The 26,869-nt window shown below is 29.8% G+C and overlaps 1 protein-coding gene and 1 pseudogene across 1 annotated transcript; one reads left to right on the forward strand and one right to left on the reverse strand.

Moving 5' to 3' along the window:
- Positions 1 to 1,384: 1,384 nt before the first annotated feature.
- On the reverse strand, positions 1,385 to 3,971 carry LOC118061417 (auxin-responsive protein IAA14). Its single transcript, XM_035074839.2, has 5 exons — positions 3,463 to 3,971; positions 2,794 to 3,107; positions 2,177 to 2,312; positions 1,907 to 1,968; positions 1,385 to 1,742 (listed from the first exon to the last, which is right to left on the reverse strand). Exons 1-5 carry the CDS (start codon positions 3,744 to 3,746, stop codon positions 1,705 to 1,707), a joined length of 834 nt encoding a protein of 277 aa, XP_034930730.1. The 5' UTR covers positions 3,747 to 3,971; the 3' UTR covers positions 1,385 to 1,704.
- A 21,461-nt stretch (positions 3,972 to 25,432) lies between these two features.
- LOC118061415 (auxin-induced protein 22D-like) lies at positions 25,433 to 26,687 on the forward strand (annotated as a pseudogene).
- The last annotated feature ends 182 nt before the right edge of the window (positions 26,688 to 26,869 follow it).

The following is a 26,869-nucleotide window of genomic DNA, read 5'->3' on the forward strand; positions in this document are numbered from 1 at the left end:
AAATTAAAGTTCGGAAAGCAAAGGATGTTTCTCATGCACCTAAGCTATCTACGTTCATTGAATAAAATTAAAAATCAAATACTAGTTCTAAAAATTAAATAAGCTATCTACGTTTATTGGGCTTCATGTATGCCCTCACACTCACTCGTCATTGGGCAAGAGGGGGGGTGAATTCCTCTTGAAGGAAGACTTGGTGGACTTAGAAATAGCCCAAATAAAGCCCATAAACTGGTTTCAAATCTTGATTCCTTAGATTATTACCCAATTCATATGGAACTCTCAAACAACCTATAGATTATTTCCCGAGCTATTACTGCATGCTTATATGAAAAACACTTAAAACTTGGAATAAAATTGAGATGCATGAGCTGAAATGAAGAGAAGAAAAAAATTGGGCTTGGATCTCTTAAACTTTCCTTGCAAGATTTTTGAATTTGGGCCAAAACCCTCCCAGGCTTTATATACTGCCATGCTCTCTATCAAATAGTGAGGAAAGATTTGGAGGCTAGAAACAGCCCAAACCAATTCGGGCCGGGAGACTATGGCCGAAACTTCTAGCAGCGTTTTCTTTCGATCGCATGGCCCTGTCTAGTGGAGAAATTGTGGAGGCAGCGTCATGCCAGTGATCCCATGAAATTCAATTCCAATCATAAAATAACAATGCGGAAACATAAATAACATGTTGTTTTTACATTTTTAAAAAATATTTTAAAAAAATTAAAAACCTTTTATTTATTTTAAATTATATTTTTTAATATTTTCATATCATTTTGATAACTTGATATTAAAAATAATTTTTTTAAAAATAAAAAAATATATTATTATTTTAATATATTTCAAAATGAATAATAACCCCTTTCATAAATAATTCGATATCCTCAAAGTGAAGATGTCTTTTTTTTTTTTTTTTTTGAATTTGAGGAAACCTTACTCTCTGGAAAGTGTATTTTATGGGTCCAGGTAAATGAGTAAAATCCTAGCTGTCCCATGTTTTTATAAAAAATATACGTCCTGACTCGAACTTGCTGTGTATATATCAAAGTGAAGATGCTGCTAACCACCATCCCACATTATAGAAATCCACCCACAATCAGCAGCTCAGCGGCCTACAAGATTCATCAACGACACACGTATTTGCCTATCCCAAACTCATATAATAAAAAATAAATGTAGCATAAACTAATTAATGGTCATAATTGAGAGCCTCCATCAACATGCACATGGCCTTGTTCCCTACCCTCACTTGGGACATGAATTTAATAGCTCTCCTGCTGCAAAATAATTATTAATGAATAAAGAAAAAGCATCTGTTTTCTAGGAGAAAAAAGAATTGTAGCATTAAATTGAAGGAATAAAACACTCAACAGCTATGACAGCCAAGACAACAACTAACAATAGATAGGTGATTATTACACGTACAAGCCAGCCAATCGGGGGTTAAGTTTTTTTGCTTCTTGTCCATTACAAATGTCTAGATCTTTGATATCTATATACGATCAAATGAAAATACAGACACATTTCTTAAGAAATAACAGCAGCAAATATAATAAAAATAATAAAAAAAAGTAAAGACACATCCAAAGAAACACAACTACTGATCAATCCATGTTACGCAAGTGCCTTGTCTGCTAGTCTTCATACATGGATGCAAGGCTAAAAAGAGGGAATCCAGCAGGGGACCTGAATACATCGAGTACATAAGATTCAGGTTCTGCTCTTGCATTTCTCCATTGCTCTTGGTGCTGAAACTCGGACATAAATTCAAGTTAATTACTCGATATATCGTGGCAGACTATCGCAGAATCAACATATAATTGCAGAAGCAAGCTGTTGTTATATTCAGAAATTAACTTTAAAAATAAATTATTATAAATGGTTATATATGATGAGATAACTAGATGCATACCAAGTCCAACAGCTTCAGATCCTTTCATTATGCGCAGGCGCTTGCATGAATCAACAAACATCCTGCACAAGACCATGCATCTATATAAGTGATAAAATTTCATTTCTTACGTTTTTCGCTGATATTTAATTAAAATCAATAGCAGTAATAATCCATTTGGCCGTGCCTGCCTAATCTTGTATAGTTTTGATCCTCATTTCTTACGTTTTTCTTCATTATTTGATTAACTATTTACATGCTTTTAGAGCCTTTAGGATATGAAGAACTTACTCCCATGGAACATCACCCACAAGCATCCAATCGCCATCCTTGTCTTCATAGGATGGCACATACTCGGAACTGTTAAGTAGATCCATCAGCTTGCTTTCATTCATAAAGTCTATCATTCCTTGGGCTCCATAATTACCTTCAAAATGATTACATCATATTTAGCAAAATAATTAACATTAATCCTACAATAATCTAGATCTATTAAAAATATGGAAACACGAGGAAGTTTCTTAAAGCAATTCCATGACTTGATCTCGTGTGAGCTTGTCAATAGTTTTTTTTTTTTATATATATCCTTTTCTTTTACTCATTTTTGTCCCCAACAGATCAAAGTTCATCTACTGTAAAAAAATAGAAGAAAAAGGAAAAAACAAAGATAAAAGTACATCTAGTAGCTGTTCATCTCCTTAAATATTTAACCTTAAATCCTTAATTAATGCATCATGTCTTACTATCGGAGAACATTTTCTTAAAAGCATGGCCAACATTTGGTCCTGATACGAACCAAATTAACTATGTATAACTAGTACTTGTACAATGTTTATTGGTCTGTAATATTAATTAGATCTCTTAAATTCAATGTACTTTAAGACATGGTGAAGGAAATATATACTCACCCATGGTGAAGGAACTGAACATTTTGGCCAAGGCATCAGACAATTCTTGGTAGCTCTTGTACATCTTCAAGTCCACCTTGCGAAGATAGGGTGCACCATCCATGCAAACCTTCACAAAAGCTGCACTACATCCGCCAGTGCTTGCCTTCTCACCTTCCTCACTGGCGTTCTTCTGAACCAAAACGTTCTTCCTGTAAGATCTAACTGGTGGCCAGCCTACAACTTGTGCCCCGAAACCTTCCTCACTGGCGTTCTTCTGAGCCAAAACGTTCTTCCTGTAAGATCTAACTGGTGGCCAACCTACAACTTGTGCCCTGAAATACAACATCACACATGTTAATGTTACAACTCTAATTTCCAAATAGAAAGCAGAAAAAAAAGAAAAGAAAAAGAAGCTAGTACTGCACACAAGGAGGGGTACCAGTAAGGAAAAATCCCTTTAATAAAGGATAAAAAGGAACCAAAAGATTTTGCGTGGAGATAATTTTGCCAAAAGTTTTCAATAACAAAGCAATGGAAGAGGATTATTTTGTTGTTTGTGATAAAACAACAACAATAATACAATTCCTATCCTGTAATTGTTGATCTCCAACGAACGTATATCACGAGATAGAAGCAGGATAAGAAAGAAGAAGAAGAAGAGAAGAATCACGGGAAAGAAAAACTGACTTGGCTGGTGGCTTAGCAGGGTCCTTGATGGTAGCAGCAGGAAGGTGGTTCTTGTCCTCTGAAGCAATATTGTTGATATTCTCATTCAGATCCATGACACCTTCTTTAGCCTGAAGATTGAGCTTCAAATCAACAGTCTCAGCAAACCCTCTTTTCCCGGTAGCCTTATTAGGTGTCTCAACTTCATTTTTGACACCAACAGCACCAGGCAATCCTAGACACAGCTCAGTCTCTTTGTAGTTCAAATCTGCCCTCTCGGTACCTAACACGGTAGCTGTTGCCATTTCTCTCTGCCACGCGCGCGCCAATGAATGGTTTTAGTGGAAGATCTGATATGTTTTGTATTATTGCTTGTTGCTTTTGGTGTTGTTGATAGCTAGCTTTTGCTCGCTTCCTTGTTTCTCTTATTTCTTGTGTCCTCTTCTATGTTTTGCAAGCTAGCTAGAGAGAGAGAGAGAGAGAGAGAGAGAGAGAGAGACCTCAATAATATAAGTTGGGCTTCGAAGGGTGAGGAAGAGAGTGTGTCTGTATGTATAGTTGCATGTAAATGTCATATCAACTTGTTCATCCATAATTGTGGACACGTGGACTGTGGGCTTGTGACGTTGATCTACAACATCTAACCAATTTGATCATCAGCTGTGCTTTCCTTAAATTTCACTTGTTTATGCATTTTCTTTTCCAACAGGGTCAACCATTTGCAAAAGTAGTAAAAGTGGAGGGTTTTTTATTTTTTTAATCTAAATCAAAATTTTACCCTCAAATTCATTAATAATCCTTTTCTGATCTTGTAATGAATTTGAACTTACCAAGATCAAATATCAAATGACTGCTTAATTCAAACACACGCACTAGTTATTTGTTACACGCTACATCATGTGCCGTAATTATTTTTAATAGAAAAGACCGGGTATAAAGGCTATTTCAATATTTTTTTATATTAAAAAAAATTCAAATATAAATTAAAAAGTTTATTCAGACATTAATCAAATAAATTGATAATCATTTATGTAAATAAATAAAAAAAAAACTAGAAAATTGAGAGATAGATGCAAATCAAGATATTTAATCTTGTAAAATGAGATATTTACCTGTTTGTGTCTACTGAATTTATTTATTAAAATCAACAAAGAATATATATAGATAGAAATACATATGAAATTGAGTGAATACAATAAAAGAAAAAAAAATATTATGTAAGGCCGAACATATTATAAATATTATTTCAAAATAACTAAATATTTTTTTATAAAATAAAGCTTATCTGTATAAAATTAAAAAAAAAATCTTCAAAAATTAAATACAAACAATTAAAAAAAAACTCTACCCAGAAAAGGCCTACAAAACCCACAGCCTAGGTCATGCAACCGAGATAAACCAATAGAAAAAAAATTGAAGATAATTACAAAATTATTTTTTTATATATAAAAAAAATAATGTAGAATGATAAAATCATTAAGCAAAAGGAGGAAAAAAAGGATCCATAGCTGTATTAACTCTTAAAACTCGTTATCTATATCATTGAATCAGAATAAATAAATAGAAAAACCATAAAGCCTAATCCCGAACAAACCAGACGTCGAAAGATGAAATCGGAAAAAACTCAATCACATAAAAACTTATAGTTAAAAGAATGAGGGTGAAAAAAAAAAAAAAAAGGGCGTAAAAAAATTAAATTTGAGGGTTAAATTGAAAAGAAAAAACTTTAATAAATGGAAGAAAAAAAAATCAAAAGAATGAGTGCTAAATTAAAAAAAAAATAAAACAACAAAAACTTTGATTGAAAGATGAAATTAAATACCAATAAAACTTTAATAAAAGAGCAAAGAAAAAATAATAAGAAATCAAAGAATAAGAAAAAAAATTGAAAAAAATAATATAATGACTAAATTGAAAACACAAAAACTTTTCTAAAATGGTCAATGATGAAAATAAACAATATAAAACACAAGGACTGAAATTAAAACAAAAAAGGACAAACAAGCACTTTTTCTAGAAAAGAGAGAAAAGAAGGAGGAAAAAAAAAAAACTATCGGTGATAAACCATCTATCATCCACTGTCACATGTCACACTAGGAGGAAAAAGACGCAGTAGTGCTTCCAAGGAAATAATGAAAGACCATGTTTAACCACTAGGTGGCGTTGCACGTGCCACCTAAAGGCTACGAACGTCATCCACGAGCTAACGCATAATAAACATGCGTTCTTGCAACTTTTCATAATTAAATATTAAAAAATTAAAATTAAAATACCTTTAATGATCCTGAAAATTACAAATAAACTCGTCAAAGGGCTAAAACACCTCTAAATGTGTACCTTATTTTTATTTTTTTATTTTTATCTTTTTAAAAATAAAAAATGTATTTTAACTATAGCTTAAGAAGGAAGAAAAAAAAAAACTTTGGTCAACAGTTTTAATTTTTACTTTTTTACCTTGAGAATAAAAAAAATATTTTTATTATTCTAAAGCCTGTAAAAAAACAAAAAAAAACTTCTGTCAACAACTCTATAAAGATATAATTTCACTATATATATATATATATATATATATATATATATATATATATATATATATATATAAAGAGGTGTTGTTTAATATTATTATTCTACAGATGAGTTCAACACATGATATATAGTAATTATGCTGCACGTATATCATATTATTTCAAAGACTTTTTAATTTTTTTTTCTGAGAATCAAGTGTTGTTTCCTCTTAATTATAAAAGGGAATTGGGCTCACAAATTATTTTGATATTGGAGAATCTTTTAATATTTAATGGTCCATTAAGAACATTGGAGCATAATGATAATCATCGATCTGAGAATCTTTTTAATATGTAATGGTCCATTAAGAATATTGGAGCATAATGATAATCATCGATCTTTCTCCCATCAATCTCAGCACAATGACTATTATTTTTCGCATCATTTTTGTAGTCGTTTTCAAATTCAATTCTTCTCATTTTCTCCGTACGTAAAGGTAGGCATGTTGCCATAGAACAAGATTTTACAGCAATTCAAAAAGATACAATAAAAAATTATTATTTTTTAAAATATTTTTTATTTAAAAATATATTAAAATAATATTTTTTTTATTTTTAAAAAATTATTTTTAACATCAGCGCATTAAAATAATCCAAAAACACATAAAAAAAGTATTATTTTAAAATAAAAAAATAAAATTAAAATTAAAATTAAAATTAAAATTTTTCAAAAATAATTTTGAAACACGAAAATAAACAAGGTCAAAACAGAATATATACTGAATTCAGTTCTTCTCACCTTCAAAAACTTCACTTGCTATATATATATATATATATATATATATAGGGCAAATCTATCAATGTATTCATCTATATATATTGCATTTTTACAGCTGTTGTTCAACAAATTAATCAACCATGCTTTCTTCTTTTCTGTGATTGATATGTTTCTTGACAAGTTAAAACAGAACAGCGAATTGCAAGGACAGCAATATTGAAATATCAATTTTCCAAAGATTGACAGAACATGAAATATCAATTTTTTCAAAAAATGAGTTAGAAAACAAAAACGAGAGAAACGTGCGTGCGTGCGTGTGTGGTGGTGGTGGTGGTGGTGGTGGTGGTGGTGGTGGTGGGGGGGGGGTTGGGGTATCAAGAACTGGACAGTCTAGACTTTAGAAAAATGAGATGTAGAGTTCAAAGAAAAAAAACTAAATTCAAGTTAAAAAATCAGAGATAAAAGAAATGAAGTGTAATCTAAGATCAAAATCATCTCAAGATGTAAAAGAAAAAAAAATTAAAGGGTTTTAAATGAAAAAAAATTCAAATCATCCCAAGAAAACTAATTGATATAAACATAGATACAAACATTAAAGTCTCTTTAGTTACCAATTAATTCATAATTTCATAAACAAATAAGTTATTGATGGGTTATTTGATGAGGAAATAAGTATTGTACACAAAAAAATTTGACCAAAAAGTTACGTAGTTTAGACCAGGAAATACATGAAGGAATATGCCGAACTTGATTACAGACCAGACTTTATAAAGTCCAAACTTGAATATGGATAGTGAATGAAAAATATAAAAAATTTACATGATACAAGATTTTTAAAACAACAATGAGTGTGTAGTTACACTGAATATAATAAATGGATAGTTACTAGAAGTTATATTAAATAAAGTGAATAGATAATTACTGGAAGTTATATTGAACTTCTTTATTTAAAAAATAAGACAAGGCAACCAAAAGAAAAACAACAATTAACAACAACTTAAACTCAAATCAATGCATTGTATTTTTTTTATCAAGTTCTCATGACTTTCAAACCTAAAACTAGTAGGTGATAATTCATAGGCAATAAAACAGTAGACAATAACTATGTAGGCAATAGTCAACCTCCATTGTAATTGGCAAGCTTGCAATTTGAATTCTATAAACCAAAAAAATACCAAAAAAATATTTCATTTTTCAGGAGTTTTAATTCGTGAATGTAATCAAGGTATGAATCACTCTATGAATATAAATATTTTTTTTTCTAAATTATTGAGTTTACTTTACATTCAAGATATTTTAATTATTTAATTACTAATTATTCAGTTGAAATACTATTTGTGTGAAGTGTATTTAATAATATTGATATACATGTAACTCTATAATACAAATTTAAAATTACTTGAGTAATTCTAAGATAAAATTTAAGATTCAAACTGATTAACTTAAAATTTCAATATTAAATTATAACGTGTTTTTAATTGAGATGGATACAAAAACAACTTATATATAAAAAAACACACTCCCTTTCTAATTTCCAACTACGAGGCCACTCATTTTGGATGTGTTAAAAAAAAAATATTATTATTATAAAATATAAACTCATGAAAGCAACACAGTAACATATTTCCAAACACTTATGGAATATATGAAAGCTGAACTAGCAAGATTTGTATCTTCGGTAATGACAATTTGTTGTCAAACGTACGTACGTACTTGGTCCAATTGCACTCTTAGTTTATTGTAAAACAAATCAGTAGTATGATTTTATTCTAATTGATACCAATCGTCAAAATTAACTAATAAGAAAAATGGAATATATAAAAATAAAATAAAACTTGCGAGGATATGTTATTCGGGTTCGGGGGGTTATTTACTGAATAGAACATCTTATGTATATGATTTGGAATATATATATATATATATATATATATATATAATATATATATATATATATGGAGTATTCTCTAAAATGAAATCAAAAGGATTCCTTGTTTAATTTCATGAAGTGAATATTAACCCGTACTTGAAATATATCTCGTTAATTATTAATAAAAAACACTACATCGTCTAGCTAAATTATTGTGGGCCACTTTCATAAAATATTATTTATTAGAATATTATTTTTTAGTTTTTTAATTTTATTTTTTATTTAATCATTTAGCAACCCAGTGCTATTTATTTATTTATTTTTACTTCATCATTCGTTACTAGATATATATTATGTTATTTTGAAAATTATACTTTATTTTTTTAATGTTAGATTATATATTAGTTTTATAAATTTAATTTCTTTTCTTAATTACAATCTTCTACATTAGATCTATTCAAATGAGGTTTTTTAATTTTTGATTAATTGTTTTCTATGAATTTATCATCATTTCATAAGTTAATTAGGTTGTGGGTTTAATAAATTAACTTATTTTGAATCAGGTAGGTTTTTTTTTTTTTTTTTTGCTGATTTTTCTAATTGTTTTTTTTTTAATTTGATCCTTCAACATTGGGTTACTTGAAAATTAGGCTTTGTAGTTTTTTTATCCTATAGAGTTATCCCGATCTCATAATCTGTGTTGCGGGTTTGACAGGTTAATCAGAGTTGATATTGGTCAATTTTTAAGTCTTTTTTTATTAATTTTTCTTATTGGGCTTCATATTTTTTCGATTTGCTTTCTAAAGGGTTATCATGATGTCATAATATCATTCACGGGTTAAGCAGGTTGACCCAATTTATTTTTTTATTATTTTTATTTGAATAATATTTTAATTATTTTTTTATATATGGTTATATGGATCTCATGACTCAGATTATTTTTTTGTTATTTTTTTAATTTAATATATTTTTCTCAATTACATCATTTGACTTTGGATTGATTATGAATTGATCTTTATAATTTATTTTGATTTGCTTTTTATAGGGTTATCTTGATCTCATGACTAAGGTTATAAATTTGATAAATTTACTAGGATTAATGTAATATATCATCGTCTTAACATTTTTTAAGAAAAATATCATTCAAAATACCAACAACGTCGTTTAAAAAATATGGTGAAATATATACCACATTTTAAATTCATGATTAATTTTTTATTAAAAAACACATTAATAACTCTTAATTTTTTTATATTAAAAAAAATCGCGGTGCAAAAATCTATTAACACCTGTATGACTTGTGCAAATATCACTGTCCCATTCATATATATATATATATATATATATATATATAGCCAGTAGTCTTACAGAAGGAAAATAGGTACAAAATTAGGGTCGCTCGAAGTGGCAAGAATTCCCCTGCAGAACACTTGAACATCTACCAATAGCAGCTCTCACGTGCTCTTCAACATCACAAATTCTAAAGGCTATGAAGATGGCGCGGTGGTGAGTTGCAGACAGGTAACATCCCCACGAGAAGGAAACATCCCTAACCCTTGCTGTGTCCAATTGCCCCATCAACATCTCCCAACCCCATAATTCTTGATCGTTTTCTTTCTAACCCTTCTCTCTCTTCATAATTATCCCCGTCTTCCCTAAACGTACTCTCTAACTAAGAAACATACGCTTTTTATCTTTTGATCGTCGGCTTTAGTCAAGATCATCATATTAGAATACAAGAAACGAGCAGTCCTTTCTTGTTTTCTTGATTTTTAATGCCCCAAACAACTCCTCATCTTGTCAAGAAAGTGACTCCCACTTGAGATAATCTTGTATGCAAGAAAAACACTCCATTTCACAATGCAGTGCTGGCCTAAGTACCTAGCTAGCTAGCTAGTGTATTCTTAAGGTGGTCCTGATACACTCCACGACCTAACCAAGTGAAAACATCATGTATCTAACTAAGTGGTCCGGTGGTCATTTCTTGGCCACAATATTCCAGATACAGCCACGGGGAACAATAAGATTTTTGGTTCTTTGCTTAAAATATCTCTGTACCTGCCCAAATTCCCTTACATGCCTTTTTTTTACTCGGTAAAGTTGTTAAATCACGAGTCTTCTTCTCGCGGGCTGAGATGACTGGTATGTCTTTATACGGGTCAATTCATATTTCTAAAAAATTAAATTTTTTTATGTTTTGGGTATTTTTAATATATTGATTTCAAAAATTAAGTCATGACTGCCTCATCATTTTGAAATTAAGCTATTAATTAACAACTACCTGTCTCAAAAGAGTTCCTGTGTGCAGTATTGGTCAGAGGGTGCGTGTCTACTAACCTGGCGGCACTTGTTTTAGAACTCCACATGGTCTTAAAAAATGTCTTGGAAATGATTAATTAACATTTTGATATAGCTTTGCGAGACATATATCATATTATGCCAATAGTGCATATGTAAATAACTTGATCAGACGAATTATGATCATGCATTAATCCAGTTTTTCTTCATCATTTCAATATGGTCCGGTCCTACAGATCATGCAATATATGAGGATCTTCCCTCGCAATAATAATATTCCAGATGTTGGCGAACCTGAGACATTGAATACCATGGTGGGGGCTGACCAGTTCTCTCTGCTCGGAATGTTCAGTTAAAAATTAGCCTGGCCAGCCTGCCAGACCATTTCCTTGATTATCTTTTTCTCTGGCCTAACCAACGCGGTTTTATGCCAATGATCGATAGCTAACACTTTTCTAAATAAACAATCTGATATAATTGATTCAGGAACATAATCAGGTCAGCAAAAGCTGTACGTTGTGTTTTCTTTTTTCTTTTCTTTGCATAGCTTGAAGTAACTGGTGATGATATGCTTACAGTCCCGGAATGATTACAGAGATAGGACAAGATAAACGAATTCCATATATCCTGTTAAGTGAACGCAAATCGAGAAGAGGATACCAAATCCACTTGCGGTTGACAAAAAGGATCACAGAGCTTTTTTAAAGGAGATAAAGCGAATCAATTTCTTGGTTACAGAACTTTTACGTTACCTAAATGGATCCTGTTTTCTTATTCCATTCAACATGTTCTTACTTATTTTACATTATTTTTATTTTGCTTCATCATGGCTCAATGCCACCTTGCAGACATGCGGTCTCTCTAAAGATTTGAATATACACGGTAACACGGGATCTTTAATACACAAATGTCATCTTTTACTTGTTTAACTACCATTATACAGACTATATTTCTTATGTTGAACGGGTTTTAATTAGGTTATCATCACTGGCTTAGGTGATACCACAATATTGCATAGTTACAACTATAATATATATATATGGCAGAAAATCAAGGAAGCCCATCATATACGTTCTTATTCCAAGGGAGGAACTTCCAGCATCAGCTGTTAGATCAGTATTTGCATGCATGCAGACCCAACACCAAAGATAAGAGGGATCATCTCATCAGCTCAAAGAGACAATTAGATAAAATATAGAAAAATATTTTACTTTTGATGTGTGTGTGTGTGTGTAAATAAAGAGCAAAAGTGACAGATACCTTGATAATGTACGGAGCCCAAATTTGGACCATGAACTAATGGTGAATAATGGTTTGAAGGCCCTGCTCAAGGGACCCGTGTTGCCCATCATATTTCTCGCAATAAATCCAATATCTGGAAACTAAATATTCTGCTGCTAATCTAGTTTTTATATGCTGCTAATTTACCTTTTCATTGTTCCTTAATCAATCACTATATATAGCCGACAACCCTGACATGACCAGACCAGAGTTTCATAGGGTCAGCACTGCTGTGCCAGTGATTATCCTATCCGTGCCAACTCAGTAACTTGTTTTTATAATTCGTGTTGTGAACAAGCTACTCTTCCTTCTCCCTCCTATTTATTTTTTTATTTTTTTATTATCTAAACTCTGAAGGCTAGTAAGTTACTTCTGTTCTTGTTCACTGATTCCACAGCTAGCATATCCTTTTGAGTTAGATTTTCTTTATTTTTTAGTGTTTTGAGTGCTCGCAACTGATCTTACAATAAACATTCCTCCTTTTCTTTTTCTTTTTGTTGAAGCCTGATTTTCTTTTCTTTTTTCTGAAAATAAAAGGGACCCAAAAAACAAATAATAAAGACTATTGAGCTGACACTCCTTCTCCACCTAACATTACTCGAAATAAGTAGCTGATCCCATTCACTGCTTATTAGTGATTTTGATTGCCTTTCGCTGTCATTGTTTTCTAAAGTTATGAACAACAGTCAGACTTTCCATCTCATGTCTGTCAAATATTTGATCGAATGATGACTCCAAATTGAATTCTTCAACCTTTTTTATCGTACATGGTAAGATCAATTACGAGCCCCGTAGTGGCATTTAAGCCCACTTGTATAATCCCCAAGCCCGTTTGAAACCCTCCTGGTTAAACCTTTGATGTTTTTTTAGTTTTTTATTCACTTAAATAGGTTATTTTTACTCCAAATAACAATCCAAGTGCCCTATCTTTCATTTGTATGTATTGGTGAAATAATATTTTGGGCAATTACACCGCAGTTAATTTTTGTTTTTATTGAAGTCTGAAAATAGGAGTAAAATTAAAAGAAAACATAAGATTCCTAAACTCCATTGTTTTTTTTTTTGTTTTTTGTGGTATATATATTTTTCACTGTTACCGATAAAAGGGTTTCGATATCGAACTCAGAGAAGACAAATGAAGAGCAAAAAAGGTCCAATACATGGACGATCATTCATATTTCATGGTGTTGTTGCTTGGCAGCTTCATTTGGGTCCTACTGTCTCCGGCCATTGCTAACAAGGGAAGCCATCCTATGAATGGTCTTTGATAGACAGACGTGGCCTCTCCTGCTACAAGCATTCCTGGTCTATCTTCGAAGTAAGAAACGCTGACAGGTAACTTCGACGACGGGCTAGCAGGATCATCTCATTTTCTGTCAATTGATCAGACCTGACAACCTGCAGGCAAGCCTACCTCCTCCTCCTCCTCCTCCTCCTCTGATTCTGATCATCTGATCCATCCCACCAGACATAAGCACACGTGTACCTGCTTATTAGGTTTCCTATCAACTTGACTCGGTGCTTGAAATCTTCTTGTCTGAAACTTGCCTTGATGTCACGTTGGGAATTTTGGATTCTAACTTCGCATTCCCGACCACAATGTTGTCACGTTGCGAATATTATCCAAAGAAAATCATTTATCTCGATTATTGTATATATAGCTAGAGAAGCTAGGTTGATGTACGTACATTTATCAAAATACGACAAGTGTATGTATCTTTGTCCAACTTTTGTGTATAAAAACTAAATATCCCTCTCTACTCGAATTTTAAGTAAGATGAGTTGGTTAGATTTGAGTATCACCTTCGTCAAAATCAACTTTGATAAATTTGGATCGCAATTATCAAAATAATAATAGAATTTAAAATTATTACTAGTTATTACCCAGCACTAAATGATATGATTAAAACATTATAACTACACAAAATAGAATATTATTAATTAAAATAGTGTTTGTGTTGTTTTATTTGGTTTTTTTTTTTTAATTTTACCCTTCAATTTAATAATTTTATTATTTTATTATTCAATATTAGATTGTTTTAAAAATTATGCTTCATAATATGTTTCAATTTAATTTTTATGAGGTTATTATGATATTTTAGCCTTAATCATAATTTTAGCAAGTTGATCCTATTTATTTTTTTTGCTTTTTTTTTGTTGAATAATTTTTTAATTGGGTTTTATAATTTTTTTATTTACTTTTTATAGAATTATTTTAATTTTATAATTTGGATGATAAATTTGACGAGTTAATTTAATTTATTTAATATTCAATAGGTATCATGTTTAACTTTATGATTTAAAAAAATGTTAAAAACGCTTGAATGTTTTCTTTTAGCATTAACTAATAATCTAGTTATGTATCATTCACTCGCTTAGCTTGGATGTGTTTTTACCCATTTTGACCAGGAAAAAAACCATAATGATTTGAATTGGATGGAGGTCCACCTCATTACGAGACATATACCAGATCATTATCTTTTATTAGTGCATATAATTATTACAGAAATTAGCATCTAACTTTTTCTAATCCATGTCTGTGGAATTTTTTTTAAGAAATCACTGCCATCTGTCCACGTTTTTTTATTTGTTAATATTTCCATAGAAAATGAATATGAATACTTGGCTATAAAATACTTTTAATTCATATATTAGTTTTTTAAGGTGTTTTTTGTGAGACACATGAAATTGAAAGAGATGCATGTTTTGTAGTAATTATTTCAAAAATTAAGGTGGTATTTATATTATCTAAGTTAACCTTGTAGAAGGCAAAGTGAACACATTGATTATATAAAAATTTTGTCATTATAAAAAAAAAAAGTGGTATTTAATTATCTTGTTGCATAAATATTATCTAATATCTTTAATTTTAAGCACGTGTAACTTTATTTATGATTGACTATTATCATCCCTACTTTTAAAAAAAAAAACTATCTTTCTTATTAAAAATAATGGATTATAATCTTTTTATTAAAGTATTTTACGGATGATTTTACCGATAAATAATTAAATATTAATATTTATAATTTTTTTGTTGATATTATTTAATTAAAAATTTTAATTTAATAAAAAAAAATTCAAAAAATCCCTTAAAAATCACTAATAACTTTTCAATTTATTAGTTATTTTATTGGTGTTTATTGATAGATATACCGAGAAAATATTTTCTTGGATAAAATTCACTGTAATTATATATATGTCAGCGTACATCATCATCAAGGTGCCTCATGCAATTATGTTTGACAGGCGTATTTAGAGGGCGAGGTGGGTGGGATATTGAGCAAGCCATTAAACACAAGGTTTTGGTCCAACAATGATTATGGTGAAATACACGAGTTGAGTTGGGCATCCGAAATATTAAATATTTGCAAGGAAAACAAAGGTGGACCCTTTTTCTCGTGCAAATGTGGTCCTTTGGGGGGTTAGAGGTGAATGTTCAAGAGTTCGAAATTAATAAGAGAAAGCCCACGGATTTAATGCAGGGAAAGGTGCCTGCCCCATTTTATTTTTCTCGACTTCTCCTCCCGTCGTCGGTGGGGGACCTGAGGGTTTCTCATGAGTTGGATGTCCATTTCTATTTCCAATACGCGGTGGCTTGTTTGGGACCAGTAGTGCTATACTCTCGCTAAGCTGTACTGTCGTTTTGCCGACGTTGAGTTCATGGGTATTCTCGAAGCTAAGAAATTCTTTCCACCTCTTCAAGCTTTCACCTGGTCTGGTTACTCTTGGACATTGCCTGCAGCCCATAATGCTTGTTAGAGTCCATACATATTCATGCCTAGTTATTAATCTGTTTCGTTTTTTCGAGGATAATTAAGAGCAGCACCGATTAAGCTACACTAAAAGAGCAAAGATCGTCCATCGCCGACTTGCTAAGAGAGCATAAAATCAAGCAATCCAGCCCATGCCATCCTGTAGCCTGGCCTGGCGTGTCTGTTTCATTGTAACCACAAGATACATGTATTATAATCACGACACTGGAGAATATGCAAGGAGGACAGTACATCTGTGTTACTCTCGCTAAGCTATGTCCTATAGTCTGGCCTTGCTAGCTATATCTAAAATATATCTGCGTAGATGAGGAAACACCTTGATCGTGAACGAAGATGGAGTATCGATGAGCATAAGAAGTTCCAAGTTCTAATCCTCGGATTTTACTTGCATCGTCACAGTATCGGAAAGTTATGTTTCCAGAAAAGAAAAATGCTTAGAACACGTTTAGCAGATCAAAAATATTGGTTTTGGTTGGTATAAATGATCGTGTTTGATCACTGGTTGCTGCAATGAATTTCTGTATGTATTTCACATAAATTTCTCATTTTTCAATGATATTGTATGGTAGCCAAGTGGAAACCCGAGAAAGTCTTAAGGCCTGCGCCTACATTATAATAAACACAGTGTTTGTTTAGCGGAAGAGACTATATAGATTTTAAGAAATTTGAAGGGAGGAATCTATTTTTGTCATGTTCAATGCATCTATGCTAATGCAACAAACAGCAGTACCAGTAAAATCTTGTCCGGTCCGCAGTAGGCTCTTACAGCAAACTCATGTGTTGTGTTTCTTTTAAAACAAAACATATTAAACATGTAGGCAGCAAAAAACGCTAATTTTAAAATTTTCAGGATTCTTACATAGTTTAGGGTTATCTGCGGTTTTAACGAAAATTACTTAAAAATTAATACTTTCTTCCGGGTTTTGATAAAACTCTTCAAAATTAAATTGTTATAAATCATTTTTCGGGTATCAATTTTTTCTTCCAGCTTTTGATTACTTCTTCGATGTTGTTGGGTTGTCACGAATCACAAAATTATTTAATTGTTTAACTTCTAACTATATTTTAAATAAAATTACTAGATTAAAAATCTCCTAAACTTTTTTATATATAAAAAATTGTTATGCATTAAGTATTATTTTTTTCTCTTGTTTGTATTGTGCATGTACTTGCTGCAATACTTCACATTGCATCATTCTTAGACATATCATTATATTTATATAAAAAAAAAACTAATATCTATATTAATGACAAGATATCACTTTGTTCATTGAAAAATATCACATATTTTATATTAAGATAGTTTATTAGAAATTTATGCAATCAAGTTACTAATTGATTTTTCTTGGTTTAAAATTATAATATCATGTATTAATTACATCTTTGTCCTCAATTTCTAAAACTCATTAATAATCAAGTTTAATTTCTTACAAGTGATTTTTAATATATATGATTCATTAAGTTTATAATAAGTTGGTCTAAATACAAAGCATAATCCTAATTAAAATAAGATTAATAAATTAAATTATTTAAATTATTTTCAATTTAATGAATTAATTGATTTATATTTAAATAATAAGTATGATGTCTAAAAAGACATCACAATTTCTCAAGTATTAGAAAAGTCATATTTAATTTAACTTGATCTTTTAGTGACCAGATTTTCAATATAACTATTATCATTTTATCTAAAATGTTTTAATTTAGAAATTTGAGCATGAGGTGCATTTGCTCTATCAGATCATATTTATTCTAAACATAATAATTATAAATTATTTTAACAATATTAAAAACTCTTTTTAAATCTCATTTTACATTACACAATAATTTTATAATTAATATTATTTAAAAACATATGTAGTATTTATTTTCTAGTTTACATAAGCAATAGATCGTCTCTTGATTATTAAAACATCTTCATATGGTTTATATTATATTCCAACATTTTCATATTCATTACCCTCAATTAAAGCAACAAGTAATCAGAAAAACATAGCATTTTTTATATAATATAATTTAGTGATATCAAGTTAAATGATTACTTATACAACTGATATGTGAGTAGTTCAACACACACATGCGCGCATATGAAATCATTATATGAGTTAATTCAATATACTCATTATTTAATAAAAATCTACATATTAGTTTCAAATATCTTGCATACCTTATTATATAAAAACAACTAATTTTCCTTATAAATAAAAGAACATAATATGTAATGGCATAATTAATATTCAATTTTAATAGAATATTAACAATAAATATTTAAAAATAATATTTTATTGTAATAAAAATATTCTTAATTATAATTATTTTATAATTTTTTTTACAAAATAATTTTATCAAAAAAAAAACTTTATCTTTACTTGTGAACTTGGTAATCATTAAAGATAAAAGGTACTTTTATAAAATTATAAATAAAATACATTTATCACTCAAATAAAGTCAAAGTCAAGTATAACTGTTTGTAGCATGGATACTAACAACATATGAGTTCGGTACAAATTCAATCATGCCTAACTTGAGAAGTTCAAAATGGTGATGATCACGAATATCGTGTAAAAACTAAAAAGTGAAAGATGTTTTTTTCTTTCTTGTTAAAAATCGCTCTCTAAGCAACTGCACCGGGTCCAAGACCATGACTTGTAATAAAGACGAAGGCTAAGGGATAGATTTGGAATAAAAAACAAACATTGACCAAACAATTGCAATGCTAGTTTAGGTGATGTTAGAGAGTGTGGTAGCGGTTGCTTTTTAAATAGTTTTTTGTGTTGAAAAGCATGTCAATAATGTTTTTTTTATTTTTTTAAAATCATTTTTGATATCAGCACATCAAAACGATATAAAAAGTACAAACCGCATTCAATTTTAGTAAAAAAAAAATTAAAATTTTATAAAAAACAAGTTGGACCGCAGTGTCAAACGGCTTCGTTATAGTTGTTTTTTAAAATATTTTTTATATAGAAATAAGTTAAAATTATTATTTTAGTTTTTAAAAATTATTATTAATATTAACATATTAAAATGATTTAAAAAATATATTAATTTAAAATAAATAAAATAATTTTTTAATTTTTTTTTTAAATAGAAAAACAAACAGCAATAATTCTCAACACCGATCACTGCCACTCGTCTATTTGCTTACAACCAGACATGAATCAGAATCCGTGTGCACCACCATTGTTGTGAGGGTCCATGTCATAAGTACTCAGTCAAAGTTTGCCGGCCTGGGCCCTCTTTCCATTTCATTGATAAGTCATATCATACACATATCCAACCTCGAAAAATTGTGTGGAAACATAAAAGAGACCCGAACTAGTTTATTTAGCGACCGGGCCGAACTATATTTTAAAAAACATAAAAGAAATCATTAAGCCTGGGTAAAAAGATAAATTGTTCAATTTTTTATTTTAGATCTTTGTGTAGCATAAATTTCCAATAAAATATATAAAAACTAACCTAATAGGAATTGATTTATTTAATAAATTTAAATATAATATGAATATTTTTTTTATTTTAAAAAAACTAATATTGAATTATAAAATAAAATAATTATAATAGTAGTAGTAGTAATATAGCAATATTATTATTAAATAATTTTTTGCTTTTAAGGACAACAAAGTTATTTTATTGTGCATAAATATAATAATAAAATTCTTGAATAATTATTAAAAGATAAATTAACCAAGTGAAAATACAATTTTACTTTAAAAAACAATATTTAAAAGTTTTATAAAAATAAAAAAATTATTTTACTGTTACAGTCTATTTTATAAACAAAAACATATCTTCAATGAAAATCTGGTATTTTTTAAAGTATTAGGAAGAGCAGTTGTGATTACTTTTTAAAATGTTTTTTATTCAAAAAAAGTATGTTAATAATATTTTTTTATTTTTAAAAAATAATTTTTAAGATTAGTATATTAAAATAATTTGAATATATAAAAAATATATTAATTTAAAATTAAAAAAAATAAGATTTTTTTTAAAACACTTTTTAAATAATGTCAAACTCCCTTGATTCTTCCGCTGGGCATTGCTATCTAGGCAGTGACTCCTCTTGATTGTCCACGTGCCGAGCACAAAGTCGATCTGGTACCACTAGCTAGTGCAAGCCATCAAACAGCTTTCATATTTTATATGGTCAATGGTCCTGCACCACATAATTTAGCGAATTTTGTACAGATTACATTGATGTTGCTGTCCAAATCAAGACAGTATACACTTTCCAGCTCATGCATTCGTACTGGCTTGTTAATGATTCCTGAAAATAAGATCTTTCGAGGTTTGAAATGTTTTTGGGATAATTACTATGCATATATATATATATATATATATATATATATTATATATTTTGGAATCCATCAAAATATTTTTGTATTCATCCTAGCTTCAAAATAAAATCTTCCTACCCGAAAAAAAAACCAACATATCTAACTCTGCTTAAGCTATTTGAGTTTTTTTATTTGAAAAATATTACTTTTGAGTTTTAAATATATTTTTTTTTTATGGATTTTGTATAGAAAACATTTTACAAGATTATATATCTACAATTTTATATTATATATACAACTAGATTTGACAATACAGAGCTGTATGTACATGTATGATACAGTAAATTTCCTTTTTCTCATAACCATAATATTTTTTTTAATTTTTAAAAATTTTTTTTGATATTACCACATTAAAAAATCTAAAAACAACAAAAAATATTTATTTAAAGCGAAAAAAAATTTAATTTTTTTTAAAAAACAATTCTAATATTCTAATATGTAAAAACAAAATAGGATAACTGCAACTTGAAAAGATAAAAAAGTTTTCTTTAATTGCAATTTGAAGCTATGTGTAATATAGTTGCACGTATATATGTTCATATTATAAATATAAATGTGGTTTAAAATATTATTGAATATAACACAATGTAAGATAATTCACATCTAATTTCTGTAGGAACTGGAATAGAAAAAAATAAATGTATTAGAACGCAATTGGAAAAAATCCAAAAGTATTGGTATTAATAATCCTTTTCTTTTTATGATCAATCCAGGTCCATTTCTCAATCCACATGGTAAACCATGTTGAGGAACTTTGGATATATTTCAATTGTTTTTTTTAATATATATATATATATATATATATTAGGAAACCTTTTTATTTTTTTTCCATTTCGATATTTTTATCTTTATTTTTACTATTTTCCAACAAACAAACTGGAACTTAATTGTTGATGTTTTCATTTTGTATCCACTTGGCACCAATGCATGGACTATAGTTGACTATTTTTTTTTTTAAAAAAAAAAACACTATAGTTTACTTGTGTCCAAAGATAGTAATAGTCTTATACAAATAAATAAAAATATATATTTAAGAATATTTTAAGTTTGAAAAATAAAATTGAAAAAAAAACTAAACAAAAAACTCAAATCAACACAGGTTAACTTGTCAAGTATGAGTTATAAGATTGAGATAATTTTATAAAAAAATATATAAATAATTTATAAAATTTAATCTTCAATCAATTTAAATGTTGAATGATAAAATTAGAAAAAAAAAAATAATTACAAAGAATAAATAGAAAAACTCAAATCAATCAGGTTAACCTGAAAGTAAATCAAAATAAATTATAAAACTACTTATTGGTGAATATAATGTTAAAGGAAAAATATATAAAACCAATATTAAAAAATATATTATTCATGGAACATACTTTACGAGGAGATAGACAATTATTTTCTCTCTCCAATTAATTTTTGTTAATAATAAGGATGTAAAGTAGATATTTTGTGTCAGTTAATTACAATTAGAAGCAATTAATTCACAAATTTATAAAAACATATACTCAAATGATAAAAATAAAAATGCATACATTTACATCAAATAATAGCAATAACAATAATAATAAAACAATTACGCACATATGACCAAATACATCAACATACTACGCGTCAATATATAATAAAAATTAAATACCTTAAAGTTGCTATGTTTATAGTCAAACTAGTTATTTAATGCACGTGTCACCACTGATAGAATAATATTTTTTGAAAAAAAATAAATATGAAAATTTTTTAAATGTTTTTTTACAATAAAAATTCAAATTAAAAATTAAAAAAGCTTATGCATGAATTTAATTAAATAAAGTAAGAACCATCTCTATTAATAAAATAAAAAAAGTGTAAGTGTATCTATTCAACTCGTCTGGCTGCAAGTCGAATAATTGCTTTCTCCTAATGAAAATGAATTAATGTGCAGGTGTTATTATCATGTTTTATTAATAGAAAGTAAAAAATATAACTGTGAATCAAAAAATCAATGTTGATATATAATGAAATATAGTGAAAATCATATATGTTAATAAAAACATGTAATATTTTAAGCTTATTTTTAACATAGTAAAAAAAATATGACAATATTGCAATTGCTACATTGAAATATTATTTCTTTAATCTTTGTATAAAGATTTTTTGAAAAAAAAAAGGTGTAAGGAAAAAAAAAAATTACAAAAAAATAAAGACAAGAACAAAAGGAATTGTATAAAATAGCTAAGTGTAAAGAATAAAAATAATATTTTTCACAAAAAGGAGGAAAAACTAAAAAAAATATTACAAAAATGAAGATAAGAAAAAAAAAAAGGGGTGCTGAATAGGCCAATTATAAAATGATAAAAATATCAACTATGAATAGAAAATAAATATAAGAAAAACTTGTTTTCTAAAAAGAAGAAAATTACAGATTTTCCTCAACAACACCCTCTACAATGAAAAAAATTGGAGAAAAATTCAATTATGCCATTTCTACAGTAAAAGTGTGTTTCCTTTTAGTATATACTAGATTATTGGCCCGTGCTACGTTGCCTGTTAGATCATATTTTATTTTTAACATAAAAAATATCTAAGCATTGTTAATTTTTTTTCTAGTTAAAAAAAAACCATATGGAAATTAATCTAACATGACTTATTCGTCTTTGTGGCTCCAAACTTCAAAGACAATTTGAATGGCCAGTAAAAACATAATTTGAGTGAAAATAAATATTTAAGATTAGATTTTTTACTAAACATTAAGATGGCAACATATTAGATCGATTTGGGTCAACTCAAGTTAATTTGTCAATCTATATACTGAGTTATGAAATCATGATAACCGCATATAAATCAAATCAAAACAAATTAAGAAACTTAATTTCCAATGAACCTAATATTAAAGGATGTATCTAAATAAATAAATAAATTAAAAAAGACAAAAAAAAATAACCCAAGTCAACTTGGGTTAACCAACCAAACCCACATCTCATGTCATGAAACCAAGATAACCCAGTAGAAAAAAAAAACTGAAACAAATTATGAAGCTTAATTCTCAATTAACTCAATGTTGAAAGATAAAATTATAAAAAAAGTAATAAAAAGAAATGACTCGAGTCAACCATGTTCAACTCGCCAAACCTATGAGGCTATGATCCAACTCATTAGACAAAGATAACCTTATAATAAGTATACCAAAAACACATCACGAAGCTTAATTTCTAATCAACTCAATATTAAAAGATAAAATTGAGAAGAAAAAAAAACATCAATTAGAAAAAGAAAAAACATCGAGTTAATAGAGTTAACTTGTTAAACCCATAGATTATATCATAAATCTAGAATAACCTTATAAAAAGATTATTTTAAAAATTTATCTCACATTGAAAAGATTTTTTAATAGATTTTTTTTGCTTAAATATACATATATTTTTAATATTTTTGAATTATTTTAATATTCTAATATTAAAAATAAATTTTAAAAAGTAAAAAAATATTTTTAGATGTATTTCTATACAACAAGCTTTTTTAAAATATAATTATTATCACATTATCAAACACGCTTCTAATAATATGTTTTTTTCAACAATTTTCTCTAGGCTTTGAAGGCAAACCTATATTAAACCACATTACTTGCAATACGTGTCCAATACAACAATAAATTACGTATGTAGAAGGATCTTCTGTAGCCTAGCCACTTAATTGTGAGAGCTTCGTTTCTTGACAGAACAAATAAAGAGCTTATCCATGTATATAGTATGGTCTAATTAATTAGCAAACACGCACACAAAAATACTTGAACTTTATATATATATAAAGAGCATAAGAAATTGATTTCACTTGTAATTCAAATTTCAAGGGACAAAGAAATAATTGGAAGAAGACAATGACGTGTAAAATGTTTCAGATAGAAACAAGAGTTTTCCATGATGTTTCATCGAATATAAGCTGTGTAAAATGTTTCATAAAAAATAAAGATGACAATTATTGAACAACATTTTAAGGCGCACGGGTGGTGCAGCAGCAGGAATGGACCCTGATGATGTTGATAATCTGCAGAGCTTGGAAATGATCATCCTACGCACAGATTCAGACCAGTGGACCGAGTGGGACTCACCCCTCTGAGCCCAAACGGGGAAGGTGCTATGATGCTGCACCCTTGAAATCTGCACTCTTTTAACTTGCTTTATTTGCAAACCATCACTTTTTATTAACTGTGAAATCCATAAGTTAACCAGAAAACATACCACAGAATTATTCTGTGGGGGCATTGAAAAGCACTTCACAACTTCATCTTATGCTCTTTTTTTTTTTTTTTTAATTATTTTAAAAAATGCCTTTAGCTTTTTAAAAGTATTAAATTGATGTTTATTTTAGTGCTAATAAATAATTTTAACATAGGAATAAAAAAAATATTTTAAAATAAAAAATCTACTTCATAAAACGCAATTCTGACCTGCCCGTTAACTGCATTTCATATTAAAAACATCCCAAGACATCATGATGCTGTTTGTTGAGAAAAGATTAGCTAATAATTACATCATGGTATGGTCATCATGATGGTAATGTGGAAGGTTTATTTTAAAAGAATGAGCTGCTTTGGACTTTAAGATATTTAAGCTAATTATAATTAGACCCCGCTTGAATTCACTTAATTACTCAAGGTTCTCATATTATTTTAGCTAATGACACAAATCAATCAATCATTACAAAAGACATATACTACTAATTTTTTTATTGGGCGTTAATAAGAGGATGGCTGACCAAGTCCACACGATATCCTACATGTCATGGAGCCCACAACCCATCAAATTCCAGCCCCCACATGGCCATACCATGTCCACACCGACCTAGCCATGCGGACCCCATCGCCCACATGGAGCTGTTTCCTCATCTTTTCCGTTTTGAAGGAGCCAACGTTCCTGATTTTCCTCCCACAACCCCCGTAACTCACCTTGACCGTTCCCGCTTAAAATTTGCTCTCAAAAGTCTTCCATATGGGCGGCCGTGCTTGTCCCTCTCTTGTCCCCTGAATGCGACAGGTTGCCTCAAAGGTGCTGCCATTGCTACCGACAGGCTTAGCTTGCCTTGGTCCATAATTCATGCATTTGAAGAGAGAATAACCAGGCATTTCTCTCTCAACATCTTCCTTTTGTATATAAAATACACTTGTTTCCATTCACACCTGCACCCCCTCACAGAAAAAACTAAGCTACCATTTCTCTCAAGAATCATTACCAAAGGAAATCACAAGAGCAATTTCCAAGTCTTGTATACATCCATCTCTTAGCAGCTCCTTTTTTTTGAACAAAGATTGTTGGAAAATATGGAAGGTGGTGTTGCATATGAGAATGATCTCAACCTCAAGGCAACTGAGCTTAGGCTGGGGTTGCCGGGGACGAGCTGTACTAATGAAGAACAAGCAGTTTCTGGTGCTAGAAACAACAAACGACCATTGCCAGAGACCAGAGAGGAGCGTGGAGCAAAAGGCAATTCTGATCCTCGACACGATGACCAAGAAACTGCCCCTGCTCCCAAGTAAGTCAGAAGTTTTCTTGTTCTTGGTTCACGGTCTTTCGTTTTTTTTTTTAGATCGATTCGCACTTTGTGAGTTTTCTAATGAATGTATTGTAGCACTCATTCATTCCATGTACATGCAACATGCAGGGCACAGATAGTGGGCTGGCCACCAATCAGATCCTACCGGAAAAACATCCTGCAGCCAAAGAAAGCTGAGGCCGAGGCTGCAGCTGGGATGTACGTTAAAGTAAGCATGGATGGAGCACCATACCTTAGAAAGATTGATCTCAAGGTTTACAAGGGATACCCTGAGCTCCTAAAGGCTTTAGAGAACATGTTCAAGCTCACCATAGGTAAGAATATTTTGATAAATATGCATGTGCGCGCAGCTTTATGTTGTTCTTATTATTCTGATGATGAACTCTGTAACTATGCCAGGTGAGTACTCTGAAAGGGAAGGCTACAAAGGATCAGAATATGCACCTACTTATGAGGACAAAGATGGTGACTGGATGCTGATCGGAGATGTTCCATGGGAGTAAGTTCTGCATGCCTCTCTCTCTCAAGATCATTTGAATCCATGTCTGTATGTTATGTGATAAATTTTCTCACAAGGTTTATTCTTATTTGCAGTATGTTCCTGTCATCCTGTAAGAAATTGAGAATCATTAAAGGATCAGAAGCAACAGGTTAGTTTGGGTTGTGGTGTATGAAAAACCCACAGGCCATGTTAACCCACGGGATCAGGGAGAAGAGAAGATTCATCCCTTGAGAAAATCTTTCAGCTTGGGTTTTCCAGGAAGAAAACTCAAATTTGAATCTAGGTCTCTCTTGACTGGGTTCTCTACAGATGGCTGGAAGTTTTAGACATGAAACAGGAAAAATCAGAGTGAAGTTACGGTTTCTATCCTAGGGTGTGGGCAGCGAGAATATCTGGTGGTTTGGACATCTATTGGTGTCATTTTGTTGGTCCTTGTAATCTCACCAAAACCAAAACTGTGATACAGAAGTTGTTATTGCTTCAAATGCAATTATGTAAAATCAAAACAGAAAAGAAACATATGAAAATTAAGACAGGGTCGTCCATGTTTTTGCCATTGTAATGT

This window comes from Populus alba, chromosome 10 (assembly GCF_005239225.2).
Source record: "Populus alba chromosome 10, ASM523922v2, whole genome shotgun sequence".
Lineage (NCBI taxonomy): Eukaryota > Viridiplantae > Streptophyta > Magnoliopsida > Malpighiales > Salicaceae > Populus > Populus alba.